General features: G+C 52.2%; 8 protein-coding genes across 8 annotated transcripts; 3 read left to right on the top strand and 5 right to left on the bottom strand.

Annotated features, from left to right (window-relative positions):
* Positions 1 to 2: 2 nt before the first annotated feature.
* BO94DRAFT_596473 (short-chain dehydrogenase/reductase) lies at positions 3 to 1,222 on the bottom strand (the record flags this gene model as incomplete). Its single annotated transcript, XM_025616255.1, has 2 exons — positions 3 to 1,113; positions 1,145 to 1,222. 2 exons carry the CDS (start codon positions 1,220 to 1,222, stop codon positions 301 to 303), a joined length of 891 nt encoding a protein of 296 aa, XP_025467422.1. The 3' UTR covers positions 3 to 300.
* A 1,265-nt stretch (positions 1,223 to 2,487) lies between these two features.
* On the top strand, positions 2,488 to 3,761 carry BO94DRAFT_535318 (NmrA/HSCARG family protein). The gene has a single exon (XM_025611756.1). The coding sequence runs from the start codon at positions 2,611 to 2,613 to the stop codon at positions 3,550 to 3,552; it is 942 nt and encodes a 313-aa protein (XP_025467421.1). The 5' UTR covers positions 2,488 to 2,610; the 3' UTR covers positions 3,553 to 3,761.
* A 436-nt stretch (positions 3,762 to 4,197) lies between these two features.
* BO94DRAFT_465960 (NAD(P)-dependent alcohol dehydrogenase) lies at positions 4,198 to 5,370 on the top strand (the record flags this gene model as incomplete). Its single annotated transcript, XM_025608141.1, has 4 exons — positions 4,198 to 4,366; positions 4,413 to 4,676; positions 4,742 to 5,168; positions 5,226 to 5,370. The coding sequence occupies 4 exons, from the start codon at positions 4,198 to 4,200 to the stop codon at positions 5,368 to 5,370; spliced, it is 1,005 nt and encodes a 334-aa protein (XP_025467420.1).
* A 237-nt stretch (positions 5,371 to 5,607) lies between these two features.
* Positions 5,608 to 8,108, bottom strand: BO94DRAFT_70938 (uncharacterized protein). The gene is made up of 4 exons (XM_025617614.1): positions 7,459 to 8,108; positions 6,479 to 7,346; positions 6,350 to 6,417; positions 5,608 to 6,294 (listed from the first exon to the last, which is right to left on the bottom strand). The coding sequence occupies exons 1-4, from the start codon at positions 7,960 to 7,962 to the stop codon at positions 5,845 to 5,847; spliced, it is 1,890 nt and encodes a 629-aa protein (XP_025467419.1). The 5' UTR covers positions 7,963 to 8,108; the 3' UTR covers positions 5,608 to 5,844.
* BO94DRAFT_70937 (uncharacterized protein) lies at positions 8,109 to 8,855 on the bottom strand. The gene is made up of 3 exons (XM_025617613.1): positions 8,802 to 8,855; positions 8,479 to 8,622; positions 8,109 to 8,330 (listed from the first exon to the last, which is right to left on the bottom strand). The coding sequence occupies exons 1-3, from the start codon at positions 8,805 to 8,807 to the stop codon at positions 8,235 to 8,237; spliced, it is 246 nt and encodes an 81-aa protein (XP_025467418.1). The 5' UTR covers positions 8,808 to 8,855; the 3' UTR covers positions 8,109 to 8,234.
* On the bottom strand, positions 8,463 to 9,510 carry BO94DRAFT_71064 (uncharacterized protein). Its single transcript, XM_025617615.1, has 2 exons — positions 8,802 to 9,510; positions 8,463 to 8,622 (listed from the first exon to the last, which is right to left on the bottom strand). The coding sequence occupies exon 1, from the start codon at positions 9,410 to 9,412 to the stop codon at positions 8,882 to 8,884; it is 531 nt and encodes a 176-aa protein (XP_025467417.1). The 5' UTR covers positions 9,413 to 9,510; the 3' UTR covers positions 8,463 to 8,622; positions 8,802 to 8,881.
* A 451-nt stretch (positions 9,511 to 9,961) lies between these two features.
* BO94DRAFT_535315 (Gfo/Idh/MocA family oxidoreductase) lies at positions 9,962 to 11,957 on the top strand. Its single transcript, XM_025611755.1, has 3 exons — positions 9,962 to 10,159; positions 10,223 to 10,350; positions 10,405 to 11,957. Exon 3 carries the CDS (start codon positions 10,438 to 10,440, stop codon positions 11,698 to 11,700), a length of 1,263 nt encoding a protein of 420 aa, XP_025467416.1. The 5' UTR covers positions 9,962 to 10,159; positions 10,223 to 10,350; positions 10,405 to 10,437; the 3' UTR covers positions 11,701 to 11,957.
* Positions 11,928 to 14,428, bottom strand: BO94DRAFT_566063 (signal recognition particle subunit SRP72; the record flags this gene model as incomplete). Its single annotated transcript, XM_025614537.1, has 5 exons — positions 13,867 to 14,428; positions 13,508 to 13,781; positions 13,305 to 13,449; positions 12,047 to 13,250; positions 11,928 to 11,990 (listed from the first exon to the last, which is right to left on the bottom strand). The coding sequence occupies exons 1-5, from the start codon at positions 14,185 to 14,187 to the stop codon at positions 11,928 to 11,930; spliced, it is 2,007 nt and encodes a 668-aa protein (XP_025467415.1). The 5' UTR covers positions 14,188 to 14,428.
* Positions 14,429 to 15,169: the final 741 nt, after the last annotated feature.

The raw sequence follows: 15,169 nt of genomic DNA, 5'->3' as shown, positions 1-15,169 counted from the left end.
TCACTGAGCAAGACTGCAAGTATCTATGATCTCCACCATGTCATCCACTTGCATGACTTGCGCCAATGAGCGATTGGTCTCGTTCTGCGGATGTCAGCATTTAGTCTTGGGTTGCCTTTATAGGTCATTATATTTTGACATCTTGTCAGGACACCCGGTTTGTTAAGCTGAAGGCTTTCTGTTATACTGTCGTCATTGGCCTTTACCTATCACCTGACAGGCTGGTATTGTACCACGCGACGAAGGCGCTGAAGATAACAGCCAAGAAATATATTATTGTAATACGCTAATTTTCAGGGTCTAACTCTCAAGCTCCTTCTGAGTCCAATCCCACAATTTCTCTGCTAATTGGTCATCTTTTGCATTATCGGTGATCTGACCTGAAACACCAATTGGCTCATAATACTCTCCGCTCTTTACCTGTTCAGACACCGACGCCCAAAGTTGATTCTTCGCACCCTGGTCCACAGTGACGGCCATCATTTTCGCAACACCGCGAAAAGCTCGCATGATGGCCGGCACTTCACTTGCTCTGTCCATCAGTTCCGTCTGTACCAGACCTGGGTGCACAGAAGCCACAGTCAACTGGGGATAAACTTTGGCTAGATGGCGTGCCCAAAGAATATTGGCCAGCTTGCTTTGGGAGTACCGTCCAAAGCCACCCATATCTTCGGCTGTGGTTCTAAGCCGAGGAAAGTCGAGAGCGTCCTTGGGGGCTTGCTTGAACGCAGTCGAAGTCATGGAGACGACTCGCACCTCGGCGCCGGTGTCGGTGGTCTTGAGTAACAGCGGCATCAGTAGCTTTGTAAGTAAGGCGTGGCCCATGTGGTTGGTGCCGAACTCGATCTCGTAGCCGTCCTTGGTAAGACCCGGCGGCACGGCCATAACCCCGGCGTTGAGCATGAGGATATCCAGGCGGTCTGATTCCGTGAGAACCGTTTGGGCGGCTTTTTGGATCGAGTCGAATGAGGCTAAATCCATCTCGAGGATTCGGATCGGTACGTTCGGAACCTTCTGTCTTATTTCGTCGGCTGCTGCTTGACAACGCTCCGGGTTGCGGGCTGCTAACCAGATTTGACTGGGACTATGTCTCGCATACTCTAAGATACATTGCTTTCCGAGTCCGACATTTCCCCCTTGTTACCAGAATAACCTTGCCAGCAAGTGATGGAATGTCACTTTCGGGATTGAAGGCCACGGATTTGTTGCAGCTGAAAAACATGTCGATCGCCTAAGGTAGGATCTGCGAGTATGTAGATAATTGTGACGATAAAAACGGAACAGACAATGGCATACAGCTCGGGGATAAAGTAGATGAAGTAAAATAGATATAAGTAACAGATGGCTATTCGGCAATATGAACAATAGGGCCACTGTTTATTCTAGTTATATAGTAGTTGGTTATTACCTAGTTAGAGCTATAGTTAAATCAGCGGAGTTAGGAGTTTAGACAAAATCTGACCACGGGCTTCCTAATTCAGTTAAGACGCCTTATGTCATAGTAAGCAGCCTTAATATCATTGGTCAGTCGCTGTCATCAAGTGGGCCTCGTTCTGGGGATAAGCGGAAGTGTCGTCGGCCAGTGATAAATGGCTTTCCTTCCCAGGTCCTCAAATTGCCGGGTACGGTTCCCGAGGTGGACTACAACCCGCTGAATATTGTCCACGGTTTCAGGGCTGAATGAGAAACGGGTCTCTGCCCATGACTGACTCATCTAGAAGAGTAAATCGCAGCTTGTCTGAACTCGGGCTCATGATCCAGAATTCAGGTCATTTAGAACTTAAGAGAGAAAGCGCCTCGCTCTTGTAATTCAGAAAGACTTGTATCAAGTGTCTGTCTAGTTACTAAGCTGCTATATGTTTGAAGTTGGTGGAATCTGTAAAACAAGCACATATCAACCCATTAGTACTTCTGCCAAGGTTTCAAACTTGATATATCAGCTATGGATGCTGCTCTCTGTCATATTGAAGGGAAAGTTGTGAATTGCCTAAGCTAGTCTTAAAGTACCTGCACTGGAGTATACTTAGTTATAGGCCTGTAGGGTAAAATAACCAGATGGCATGACAGGTGTATATAAGAAATAGACGACAATCATGTCCGGAAACTCGAGTGGTAGTCCATATCTTGTCCTTTTGACAAAGACCAGATGTAACCAATTAAATATATGTAGATTTGTCTCATGTATGAGTGATTTGACAGCCTTTATATCTTTTTTGCAAGTAATTAAGGGTTGATAACTCTAGCTGATAAGCGTCTAATTTATCTTTACTAATATGATCATCTAAAGCTCCAATAGAGTAAAGACATTATGTTCTATCTCATATTCACATAGATAACTGATGACAAATCCAGAATGCGACAATCCCTCTTTCTTTTACCCCAAAGATGCCCATTGGTGCGGGGTTAACGAGCCGGGATATTCAACCGAAATCGGTCTTTTAATAATCAAGCTCTGGAAGTAATTACAACCCTGACTCTACAGGACATGTGAATTGGAGTAGTATAGACTAATATATATAATAGAGCAAGCCCACCAACTCCAACACTAACCACCCAGTCTCCCCTCTCCTCTTCTACCTTTTCCATCTGCAACCCCCAACATCCCCAACAATGACCCCTCCAAAAACCATCGTGGTATTCGGCGCCACCGGCCAACAAGGCGGATCTCTCATCCAATACATCCTCAACGACCCTCATCTCTCATCCACATATCAAATCCGAGCCATCACCCGCGATCCCTCCACCCCAGCCGCCCAGTCCCTCAAAACAGCCGGCGTGGAAGTCTTCCCCGCCGACGCCAACGACCCCTCCTCCCTCCTCCCTGCCCTCCAAAACTCCCACATGGTCTTCTCCATGACCCTGCCCAACTTCTTCGCTCCAGATGCCAAACAAATCGAAATCGCTCAAGGAAAAGCCATCGCGGATGCAGCTGTTGCCTCGGGCACAGAACACATCATTTTCAGCACGCTTCCGCACGTCTCTAAAATCAGCAATGGGAAATATACCAAGGTGGAGTACTTTGATGCCAAAGCCGAGGTGGAAGAGTATATCCGGGGGTTGCCGATTAAAAGCACATTTTATGCGCCTGGGTGGTTTATGCAGAATTTTGGGGGGAATATGAGGCCGCGGACGGTAGAGGGTGCGGATGGGAAGAAGGTGTTGGTGAATGTTGTTGGGCCGGGGACGAAGTTACCTTTGATTGATCCGAGTCGTGATACGGGGGTGTTTCTGGGAGGAGTGTTGAGGGAGCCGGAGAGGTGGCTGGGGAGGGTGGTCCAGGCGGCGGCGGAGGTTTATTCGTATGAGGAGGTGGCGGGGATGATGAGTGAGGTGCTGGGCGTGGAGGTGCAGTATCAGGTGGTGGAGAGAGAGGTGTTTGAGGGGGATTTGCCCCCGGTGTTTGCGGATCGGTTGGTGGAGATGGTGAGGTATATTGAGGAGTTTGGGTATTTTGGACCGGGGACAGAGGAGATGGTGAGCAGGACGGTGGGGGAGACCAAGGATCGGCTTACGACTCTCAGGGAGTATTTGGTGAGGGAGGGGAAGGAATGAAGGTGCAGCTGTGCACGATTAGAGATATGTTTTGGAGAAACTATCTATTCTCAGTTTATGATCCTTCTTCACCTAGAATATCGTATTCTAAATTCATCAGAGCACCAATGTCACGAAGAAGAGGGAAGGAACTGACCAGCCTTTTCAGGAGCATAACCTTAGGCTGACTTCGAAGATAGATAGATAGCCATCATGCAACTAAGCACTAATTCTACTAAAGTAGTGGCACGCCTAGCTTTTACTAGTATCAACCAAGTGCTTGACAGGTGACCACTCAGCCAAAAGGACATGTCCCCAACAAGACGAGCCTACCCATGACTGATCGGACGGTGCTGACAAGGGTTTAAGACAATGTCCGTGCAAGCGGACGCCTTATTCTGTGACGCCTATCAGTGGAGGGGATGAAGTCTGGATCCAAAACATCACTGGAGAATAGCGTACACGGCTACAGGAAATGGTTTCCACATCTCCAGGCGCCTGTCACATGTCTATGCAGTCATGATGGAGACGAGCAAGCTGCTGATAACACATAGTCTCGGCGGGTATAAAGGCAGCACGGTTTCTGGCTGCAATCTTCCTGATCTCGCAATTTTTACATCTCTAGCATTAATCTTCGGTAAAGGAAACCCTCAATTTAGCACCAACATGGTTCAAGCCACCCAGTTTCGTGGCTCGACTTCCGGAAAGGTAATCCAGACGACTGCTGAACTCCCCGACATCAAGGCCGATGAAGTCCTAGTCAAAGTAACCGACAGTGGTCTCTGTGGAAGTGATCTTCACTTCATGAAACTGCCACTGGTGCTTGGACATGAAGGTAAATCTCTTTGATAACTAGGCCACCCCTCCACTGACCATCACAGGTATCGGAATTGTCGAACAGGTTGGCTCGTCCTGTTCCCAACTGAAAGTAGGCGATCGGGTCGGATGGGGATCGATCAATTCGACCTGCGATGTGTGTGACATGTGCATGTCTGGCAGAGATGCTTATTGTCCCAGTGTCAAAATGTATGGTGTAGAGGGCTATGACACCCAGGGCTCGATGTGCAGTCATGCCGTGAGAAAAGAACAGTGGCTCTTTAAAGTCCCCGATAGTATTTCTTCCGCCGATGCGGCACCCTTGATGTGTAAGTCTGCCAAAGATCCCTATTCTACTTACTGATTGTGAACAGTCAAACTGACTTGACTGAAGGCGGTGGAGGCACAGTATGGGCACCATTAGTCCAGCGATGCAAGTCCTACGAACGGGTGGGTATAGTTGGCATCGGTGGCCTGGGTCACCTCGCCATCCAATTCGCGGCCAAGATGGGATGCGACGTTGTTGTCTTCTCGTCCACTGAAGATAAGCGCGATGAAGCCCTGAAACTCGGTGCCAATGAGTTCTACGCCACCAAGGGAATCTCCAACTACGCGACTCTTGGAGTCACCAAGCCCATCGACAAGCTTCTCATCACCTCCTCTGCCAAATACAGCTTGGGTGTGTTCTACCCGGTCTTGGCCCGCAATGCAAGCATCATTCCCTTGTCTGTGGACTCGGGGGATTTGACCGCTCCGTATATGGCTACTGTCTTGCTAGGACACAGCATTGTCGGAAGTTGTGCGTCGAGTCGCTATCCCCAGTATGTGCTGCTCCTGTCGCCTTGGGGGGAAGGGATGTCGAAAGCTAACGGTTGTAGGAATAAAATGATTGACTTTGCCGCTCGTCATAAGATTTCGCCCATCGTGGAACGGTATCCTATGACTCTTGAAGGTGTCACTGAAGCGATAGACAGATTACGGAGTGGAAAGATTCGTTACCGGGGTGTTCTTAGCTGGGACTAAGCATGTTGGTTGGATTTGTCAGTACCGGAGATAAAAGGGTGAAATAGGTGCTGCCTTATATATTCACTATATCCGTATGATTTCTGGGTGGCCTAATTCACCTATCACTTTGTCTTGGAAATGTAGACCGGTGGATGTTGGACGCCTGAGCTACCACTAGCCAGTGGGGTTCAGTGCGGCTTGTGATTGAACAGCGGGCTCGCAACCATATGACGTCATTGCTGGCAAAACTGCGGCAGCTGTTAGAACACTACAGTGTGTTACCGAGAGGCAAGGAAGATGAAATTGCTCAATTTTGACTTTACGAATAATATCCACCTAGCCGGATCTATCGTGCCCTTGACCTACTGCCTGCCAGTCTCAGTTCACCTGCGCACTAGAATATGCTAGCAACGTCATAGAAAAGCCATCATTAAAAGAAAACCCTCAATCTCCACTACCGATCAATTCCGCTAGAAATTCCCCGGGCCTTGTCTAGTACCTGGGTGGTGCTGGGGGTACTCCATAGGGAGAATAACCCCGCGTCGCTCCCGCAGAAGACTGACCATATCCGGGCTGATTGGGATGAGGCGAGGCAGCGCCATATCCGCCGTAAGACTGTCCATAACCAGGTGCTGGTCCCTGGCCTTGACCCTGACTGGGGGGGTATGGTGCCTGATTGTAGCCCTGGCCATATCCCTGACCGTAGCCCTGGCCAGATCCATACGATCCTTGCTGGGGCTGACCATAGCTGGGAGCAGGGCCCTGGTTGTAATACCCACCCTGGTCATAGGAACCGTACTGGTTGCCACCACGGGGAGCTCCTCCAGGAGGCCCGGAAGGCGGTCCAGACGGGGGAGCCCCAGCCGCAGCATTTCTGCCGGCAGCCTTTTCGTCTTTGGTGTCGTACGAGGAATCAATGGCACCGAGCATCAGTTTGGCGCACTAAGGTTGTCAGTTAGTAAACCACTCTAGCTGCTAACTACGGCTTCCAACTTACCCAGAGCTCTCGAGTCAAGTAGACCGGTGGTACAGCGCGAGACATTTCGTCCTGCTCAACCTCAAAGTCTGTTGGTCGTGTTAGTGACCCTGCTGTGCGGCCTGATCAACTGTAAGATGATAAACTTACTGGAAGTGCAATCAATCAACATTCCGATCCTCGGATCTTCGTCGAGCGAAGCGAGGAAGTCCCGGGCCTTGGTGTCATTACCCACCTGCGAGAACTGGAATGAAACAGCACCCTGTCCATACTGAGTCCGGGAAACCTCGCCCACGGCGTAGCCGATCGAGCTGGAGACGCTATCGAGAGGCTCTCCCGCCGGCTGCCCATCTGTAATGGTGATGATCAGGACTGGCTTCTGCAGCCGACCCGCCCGGGCCGGGCCTACAACCATAGGGTCGAGAACCTTGCTACGGAGGCTGGTGCCCAGGGGAGTAAGGCCCTGGAAGCGAACACGGGAAACGAGCCGGCCGACATCATCTGCGTTGCGGATGCCGTCTCCTTGCTCAGCGTTGTTCATGAACCGCACCGAGATGCCGTCGTCGTCGAATGTAGACGCAGCAGCGGCAACAATCTCAATGATTTGTTTCAGCTGCTCCTTCCTGACACCGCGTTCCTCAAACTCGATAGAACCACTGTCATCCACGTAAAGGATGACATCGAAAAGAGACAACTTCATAATATCCATAGCCACTTCTTGGGGCACGCGGAGTTCGTTCATGAGTTTGTTAACCTTTGCTGGCGCCTCGTTGGCAAGCGTCTGGACCAATTCATCAAGCCGCCCCGGGGGCCAAAAGCTTTGCAATCCTTTCTCCTGGATGGTTCCGATCAAGAGCTGTCTGTAGGCGGCGATCTGCTGTTCAGTTGCACGGGTAGCGGGAGGCGCACCACCAGCGGCGCCATATGGCGCTCCCGGTCCTCCAGCTGGTGGACCCTGCTGCGGAGGGCGTCCTGGGCCGCCAGGGTAAGGGGCATTTTGAGGAGGGTAAGACGGTCCCTAGAATGTGAATTGAGTCAGCCGTTGATCCTCCTCTGAATGAAAATATCACAATAGGACACGGTGGTAAACAGTTCAAAAACAAGTGCAACAGCTGGGATATAGTATGTACTTGAGAGGATTGCTGCTGAGGATATTGTTGTCCAGACGCTCCATAGGGCTGAGCTTGCGGTGGGGGAGGCGGAGGTCGGCCATAGCCTTGCTGTGATTGCCCATACTGTCCGGATGGGGGCTCTCTCGTCCCATAGGGAGATTGTTGAGGATAGCCCTGCTGCGGCGGAGCCTGAGATCCGTATGGCGACGGTGAGTAAGCCTGAGGAGCCGGAGATTGTGACGGATAACCGGGTGCAGGGGAATAACTCTGAGGAGCTGGAGATTGCGACGCATAACCCGGCCCAGGGTAAGGTGATTGAGAATTAGGATATGCCGACTGGGGAGCCGAATAGGCTGAGTGCGGGCCCGGAGAAGGCGAGGGGACGGGCTTATTAGGAGGTACCGAGGGGGGCGCGTAGGCCTGGTACTGTTGTTGCGGCGAGGTGGGATACGGGGACTGTTGGGCCGAACCAGGACGTAGCTGAGGCGGATAGCCTTGTTGGTTATAATAAGGTCGCGACATGGTTGACGGATGGATGGCGTCCAGATCACCCGTAAAGGAGCGGGAGGGCAAGAAATAGGAAAGTAGGAGTGTGACACGGGCGCGTAAAAAAAGGTTGGAGGGGGCAAAAGGGGGGCAGGTGGAGAGGGAGCTAATCCCTGCTCTCTTTTATTCGAGGAGAGAATCTCACGATGGAGGGCGAGGGTGACCCAGCAGCAATGAGGGGAAGAGCGCGGCGCAAACAAAAGGGAAACAAGGGTAGGAACTGAGTCATCGAAACCAAAAAATCAAGTCTAGCTTACCGAGGTAGCGGATGGCGCAGGGGAGCCTTGGTAAGCCTGATACTGCGGTTGCTGTTGTTGCTGTGGTTGATGTTGTTGCTGCTGTTGCTGGAAGTGAAGAGCTGCGTCAGCTATGGGAATTAAAAAGGAAAATGGGTAAAGCAAGCGTGAAGGAAATTGGAGGAAATTGGAGGTGAGGGGCGGGAGGAGGTCACTAAGGATTAGGCTCGCTCTGTAGGCTGTAGGGCCGACTCACCAATCCACCGGCACCACCTCCAGGCTGCAGCGCAGAAGGAGGACCACCGGCATAGCCTGTCGGAGGGGCTCCGTCATAGGTGCCCGGCTTGTTCGCGCTCATGTTGGGCGGCGGGTTCTGGCTGTTGGCGATCTTGGATGCAAACTAAAAAGGGACGTGCAGGATGCAGCGGTTAGTCGATGCAGACTTCAGTAGATATAGAAGCTCGGTTTGGCACCGCAACAGAAAAAAACAGCTTTGCTTGGGTGAAGCGGGGCAGTTACGCGGGGCACTGAAGGTAAAAAACAAAACAGAGGGAAGGGGGAGAAAAAGGGAGAACTTACGCCCATCGTTGAACGACGCTGACGTTTGACTGGGTCAGGGATGGGAGGGATAGGAGGTGAGAGGAGAGAGATGGTCGGAGTCAGCTGGAGGGGAGGATGATGAAGATGGCGTCAGAAGGAGGGCCGGAGTGGAAGGAACTATGGAGTCGTGCCACTATAAAATATCCAACAATCTCGATCAAACAGCTCAACCCCCGACCGGGACTAGTCCAGCACGGGATGACGACGGGCTGACTGGCGGACCCTCCACAAGACCCACTCAGATACGAACACGAATGGGTTGATGTTAAAGGTTTAGGTAGATGGATCTTGAGGGGAAACACGCATGGCTCAGCCCCTATATATAGGCAGAGCATTGTCCTCTTATTTGACCGGCGTAGGTTGATTCCTCTACATGGAATGGGTAAGCCTACCATCATGGCATCTTCCACAGAACTGAGGATATACATGAAGCTACGTCCCCCCCTCAACAGCAAGCTCAGCCACCCTTCATTATACTTAGTATGTAGTATAGCAACGATTATACAGGAGAAGGACTCCGGTCCTTTCCGAGATAGTAGGTACAAGTACCCAATCAGCCAGCACCCGCACTTCCGTAGGGCTGATCCCATCCATAAACCTCCCAGCCGCAAGAATCAGGCTGAAAGATGTCTGCTGTGCGGCAAGGCGGAATTCCCCCAACAGTCAAGGCCACAGCTGACCTGGAGTTGCACATGATCTATATGACTGCAGACTGACCTCACAGCCCACCCACCAGAGTCGTCATGTTCAATTCCAGCTGACACCAGGCTGTTGACCTTCAGGGATATGATCTTCGCGGGGTTTGGGCGCTTCCTTGGTCGTGCCTCTGCATGCAGTCTTCAGGTTTTAAGGTTGGACCTTGGAGGGTCTGCCGAATCGGAGGGGGGCCCTTGGATCAGTCATCGTCTGTGGGACGCAAACACGATGCACGGATCATGCAGGCCATCTCCAGCTAGACAAGCTGACCATCTGGCACAGTCAGGATCGACAGGGTCCTAGTAGGCTAGTTTACTTCAGGAATCACCTTGGAAAGCTTCTAGAGCACTCCGTAGAGATAAGCATAAAAAAAAAAAACAGGCAGAGTTGCAACGAAAGGTAAAATCCTACCAAAGCCACTGATGTCATGCATGCCAGCCAGAATTGCAGAGAAGCTTCAAAACACCCATGACAACCATCACAAAGACAACCCCTACAACACCAAACTGCACAGCACTCACCTTGAGAAGCACCCTTTGTTCAGCTTCTCGTCACTTTTGAACTCACTTCCCGCCGGTAGTTAACACATTTGTGACGACCTCTGTCATAGTAGCGTGGTTTCCAACCCGGTCACGCAGTCGGTATTGTTACCCCTTGCACATGCATCCATGCCAACTGCCTCGTTGCTAACTAACCCCTTCCAGAACCGTCACTTTATTCCTCGAATACCCCGGACGATGTTCTTTTCTTCACCTCCGCTCGATCTCCAGAGCCTATTCTCCTTCTTCCCCCCAGCCGATTGAGTCCATCAATCATCTACCACTACCATCAAGTATGTCCATCATTCTCATCCTCCCAACCAAACAAACTCATCCTCACCACCCAGAAAAGAACCCCCAACAGAACCCAAACCAAAACTATGACCCAAACTCAACCCCAAACCCTCCTCCGGGTGGGAATCCTCACCGCAGACGAAGGCGCCAAAGCCATCCAAACCATCTACCTTCCAGCCCTACGTGCCCTCCCGACCTTCTTCCAAGTGAAAGCCATCTACGATGGAACCAAACAGCCCGAGTCCTACGAATACATCAAAACCAACAGCGTCTGCAACGAGACCAACACCACCACCAAACTCAACGGCCATGACCACGACACCCCCATAACCAAATCCCTCACCCCCGACAGCATCCTCACCGACCCAACCATCACCCTAGTCCTCAACTTCATGCCCAACGAATACCACGAGACCTACACCACTGCTGCCCTCGCCGCCGGCAAACACGTCATGGTCGAAACCCCACTGAGCCTGAGCATCCCCAGCGCAAAACGCATCCTCGAGGCCGAGAAACGTTCCCCCAATGGAGCCAAAGTCTTCGTGGCTTGTGCTCGTCGCTACGCACCCAGCATCCAATCCGTCTTTCTCCGCGAAGTGGCCAGTCTGGATCGGATCTACTACGCTCGGTGTAGGAATATCGCGGGTCCCAGCACCGCACATACGGCTACTGCACCCAGGAAGAAAGTCTGGAGTGAAGTGAATGGTCACCATTACCACTATCACCAGACGAATAAGGAGAATAAAGAGCCTACCCGGCCCCAACTGCTTCATTCTCTTCTCGATGAAGTCTTCCATGGCCAAGATCTAACCAAAGAGCGTATCGCGCTATGCGAGTTCCTCGCCTCATTGGGATGTCATGATCTTGGGCTGATGCGGGATACATTGGGTTACCCAGATGCTGTGTCGAGCATTTCAGTGAATGAACCGTACTACTCGGCTGTGTTTCATTACTATAGTGGTGGGAGAGGTGCACATCCGTTCACGTTGATGTATGAGACGGGGACGGATGCGGTGCCGAGGTGCGATGCCCATCTGGCTATCTATGGGGATACGAAGACGGTGAGTGTGCATTATGGGTTGCCGTATGGTCAGAAGCAGGGAGTGAAGGTTGTGGTTGAGACGGCGGATGAGAATGGGGAGATGAAGAGGACGGAGACGGTGAGTGAATGGGAGGAGAGTTATGTGGAGGAGTTGAAGACCTTGCATGCGTATTTGACAGGCGATGGGAATGGGGTGGTGGCGGCGAGGACGACGGCTAGAGATGCGATGCAGGATTTGAAACTGTTTCAGATGATCTTTGAACAGTATGATCGGCAGTGTGGCACTATTCGGACTCCGTTGGGTTGAATCACTCGGGAGGTTGCTTGAAGAGAATAGGTGTCTAGGGAGGTACGGGGGAGGAGTTGATTGGGCTTCATTGCCATATTTTCATGAGGTTATAGGAGAGGACAGGACAGGATGAGTTGGGTGAGGACAGTCTCATGTATCATTTATTATGCATGGCTCAGATTGTTTCTCGATGGAGAGGCCGTTCATTCATCTCATCAGATTAGCCCGACATTCGAATCTAATTTCTACATGCTTTGTGCAACAACAAACTTCCTGTGGTATATCCTGCTAGCAAATGCAAGACGTGTCTCATGAACGGGAGAAGGTAGCAGCTATAGATTCTATGATAGGGGTGCGCATCTACCGCTTGCCCTTCTTCTTTTTCTTCGAGCTGGCCCCCCGCCTTGAGGCTTCTGCTGCTGACTTGTGGGCGCAGCGGCCGACTCCTCAGCCTTCTCGTGCACGACACCACCCTGTGTCCGCTCCGCAGCGCGCTGCTTGCCCTTCCGGCCCTTGGGCGGTAGCTGGAGCGGTCGCGAAGCGGGAGCCAGCGTTCTGGGTCGGCAGTCTTGCTGGGATCGTAGTCCTTGGGCAGACGTGACTGTCTGATGCGCTTGGTTACGCGGTTATCTTTGTTGGCAGGTCGCTTCCGAGCACCGGCCATGGCCGCGGCAGCGGCAGCGTTGGCAGAGGAGGATGGGGAGATGCCGGCAGATTCGAGAGAGGCAACGTTGACGCCAGAGATTAGGTCCGCGACGGTCGGGAGACTGTCCACCTGTGCTTGGACCTTGGAATAGTCGAGCGTCGCTTGCGAGGCGACGTAGCCGGCTACGGCATACCGGTCATTCGTGTCGTTCTGGTAGAGGGACTTGAAGAGGTCGCCGGCTGTCACCAGGTCCGAGCGATCGGATGAATGCAACAAGGAAGCCGCCGCGGCGCGGAGCAACGAGGCTGGGGGTTCAGCCTGGCTCTGCCAGTACGTCGCAGCCTTGGCGAGTTCGCCTCTAATCTGGACTTTACGGCCTTCAAGCTTGTAAAGAGAAACCAGAATGCTTAGCAGGCCGGGGTTGAAACGGACTTCCTTGTCTTGTTCGGAGATGGATTCATCGAGCAGTTGGACGGTTCGCTCCAGCGTGGTGATCGCGGACGTCGTGTTGCCGGCACTCACATAGAGCTGAACGGCCGTGAGGGTTAGACCAAGGTCCTTGGGCCGTTTTTCGAGCGCGGCCAATATCGGCTTCAGGGCCTTCGTGCCCGTTTCCCCGTGCGCATGAGCCGCAGCGTTGTATACAGATAGCAGGTTGACCCGAGGTTCCGTCGAGGGGTAGGCAGCTTGAGCGAGTGCCTTCGATGTGGAACGGATGATGCCATCGTATTTGTGGACGAGAAGATCTGCCGAGTGTGTGTTCCCTGTCGCGATATTATCTTGGTACTCGAAGAGCTTGTCGCTGTCAGCAGAATCGGGGGTTTCGTGGAGGGCCTTGTATAGAGCGAAGGGGTTGGTGGTGGTGCCACGAGCAAGGGTAATGTTGGTTTGCGCGATCTTTCTCGTTGAGAGCTCGGGGATACTATTGGCTATGTGAGCTTTCGACGTCAAGGCCAGGGTACTGCGACAACCGTACTCTCCAACGGAAATCTCCTCCAGAACAGATTGAGCCTCTTCCGACTTGCCCTGACGAAGCAAAACGTACAACTGCTGCACAGCGATTGGGAGCAGCTCCGCAGCCCTGTCTTCGGGTGTAAGGTCCTCCGATGTCCGGCAGAGCTCTGTACAAAGTTGATTAGCGGCCGATCGCGTGTGCCCTCTAGAGCTGACCACACGAACCTTTTGCCCGCTTCAGAAGCACTTCTCCTTGTTGGAACTCCCCCTTTGCAATACTCAAACAAGCTGCATTGTAGACTGTCTCGAACGCCTCCAGATCATCCCGTGTCGGCCTGCTGTGGCGTACGAACTCGGGGTATCCCTTCCATTGCAGCTGTGCATCCGTGGCCCACGAGTTGATGCGCAAATCGTTCTCTTCATTGTACAAGGACGTCTCGCCTTTCGACAATTCTTCGTAGATCTCGGCCGCGCGACGGAACTTCTCTGAGCGGTAGCTCTTCAAGGCAATATATGTCAGATTGTGCGGACAGGCAATGGCGACAGATCTCCAGAAGTGGGGTATGAGGGAAGTAACGACATACGGCTTGAGCTTCCAAATGAAGTGCACCTCTCTCGCCAGCCAAGCGTGATACCACTTCAATCGCCGGCTCCAGCTGACCACATTTGTACAGTGCGTAAGCATATTCCAGCGCCGCTCTCTTCTTCAAACCATCACCGGCCTCTTCGAACACTCGCAGGCAGTCATCGTAGCGATCTAGTTTCAACAAGGCGACTGCCTTGGCGTGCTGGGCATGGAGGTCGGACTTGGACTTGGCCAACGCAGCGTTGGAGGACTGTAGAACTTCCTCGTGGTCGTCAATGGATGCCCGTTGCAGCAACGAGCTGAGTGACTGCGCAGCCATGGCGGAGGTGTCAATTGGCAGGAGGGGCGGGATGAGTGGCCCGGGGAGGGCTCGGCGGTGAGATGGGAATTATTAACGAATTAGACAAGAGATCTCATCCAACGAAGGGTGAGGAAATCGGAAAGTATGGATTGACCGAGGTTGATCATCCAGGTGGCCAGTCCGAGCTGGAGGCCATGTGTGCGGGATCGAGATATTTCCCCATTGGGGAATTCTGCGTCAGTGGTCGCAGCGCTCCCCGTAGCCCCCGGGGAAGCCATGTGACTTGCTTCCATTTCCAACTGTCATATTGTTGTGATACTACGCACCTCTCGACAGTGAGGGACCGTGATTATTCAATGGGGCCATGGATTGCAACAGCCAGTGTGCGTCCTAGGTAGACTGTTGGATTGTTTTGCTTACATTCTATACCCCTTACCTTATCGCACCACGGCAGTTCTTTGGCTAGTTATTTATATCCGGAAAACGCCTGAGGTGATGCAGGGGTACTCCGTAGATTGCACCGAGTCGGACGGCACAAGACAATTGATATGAAGCCCACAGAGACCCTACTGGTCGGTGTCTTCTGGATGGGGAGTGGTGGAACCCGGACTAGAAGCATGGATGGGTAGGATGTAGGATGTATCTGCCTACTGGAATCCGTACATGGTTTCATCTGTATGTGAACAGATTCGGCTCGTGATGCAAGCCATGTCTCTGTGCGAGTCGAGCATTATTAGACATGGATGATGTCTATAATTATCAGCATGCGATCCAAGGGATATTATTGTCTCTCGCGAACAGGTCCGACGAAAAGCGATGCCGAGTACCAAGCGCTCCGCCGTGATTGGCTGTGGGAAATTAAAACGATCACATAAGCCGGTCTAAGGAGTAGATAGTGATACACCACTGACACCGGAAAAAGAAAACGACTGCCAGTGGCTCGCAGAGGAAGATTATATTGCCCTGATGGAGTCGACGCGTGGTCAGAATTGGAGGGATA

This window comes from Aspergillus sclerotioniger (genome assembly GCF_003184525.1).
Source record: "Aspergillus sclerotioniger CBS 115572 chromosome Unknown BO94scaffold_14, whole genome shotgun sequence".
In the NCBI taxonomy this organism is placed as follows: Eukaryota; Fungi; Ascomycota; class Eurotiomycetes; order Eurotiales; family Aspergillaceae; genus Aspergillus; species Aspergillus sclerotioniger.
The sequence above is the reverse complement of the archived record's forward strand: the minus strand, read 5'-3'. Positions and strand labels throughout refer to the sequence as shown.

Coding starts and splice junctions, on each gene's coding strand:
- BO94DRAFT_535315 (XM_025611755.1), top strand. CDS start 10,438: ATGACCCAAACTCAACCCCAAACCCTCCTCCGGGTGGGAATCCTCACC.
- BO94DRAFT_70937 (XM_025617613.1), bottom strand. Junction 8,331..8,478: donor GAGGTGGTGCCGGTGGATTG/GTGAGTCGGCCC, acceptor CTTCACTTCCAG/CAACAGCAGCAACAACATCA.
- BO94DRAFT_70938 (XM_025617614.1), bottom strand. CDS start 7,962: ATGTCGCGACCTTATTATAACCAACAAGGCTATCCGCCTCAGCTACGT. Junction 6,418..6,478: donor GTTGATTGATTGCACTTCCA/GTAAGTTTATCA, acceptor CACGACCAACAG/ACTTTGAGGTTGAGCAGGAC. Junction 6,295..6,349: donor ACTTGACTCGAGAGCTCTGG/GTAAGTTGGAAG, acceptor TGACAACCTTAG/TGCGCCAAACTGATGCTCGG.
- BO94DRAFT_71064 (XM_025617615.1), bottom strand. CDS start 9,412: ATGGGATCAGCCCTACGGAAGTGCGGGTGCTGGCTGATTGGGTACTTG.
- BO94DRAFT_535318 (XM_025611756.1), top strand. CDS start 2,611: ATGACCCCTCCAAAAACCATCGTGGTATTCGGCGCCACCGGCCAACAA.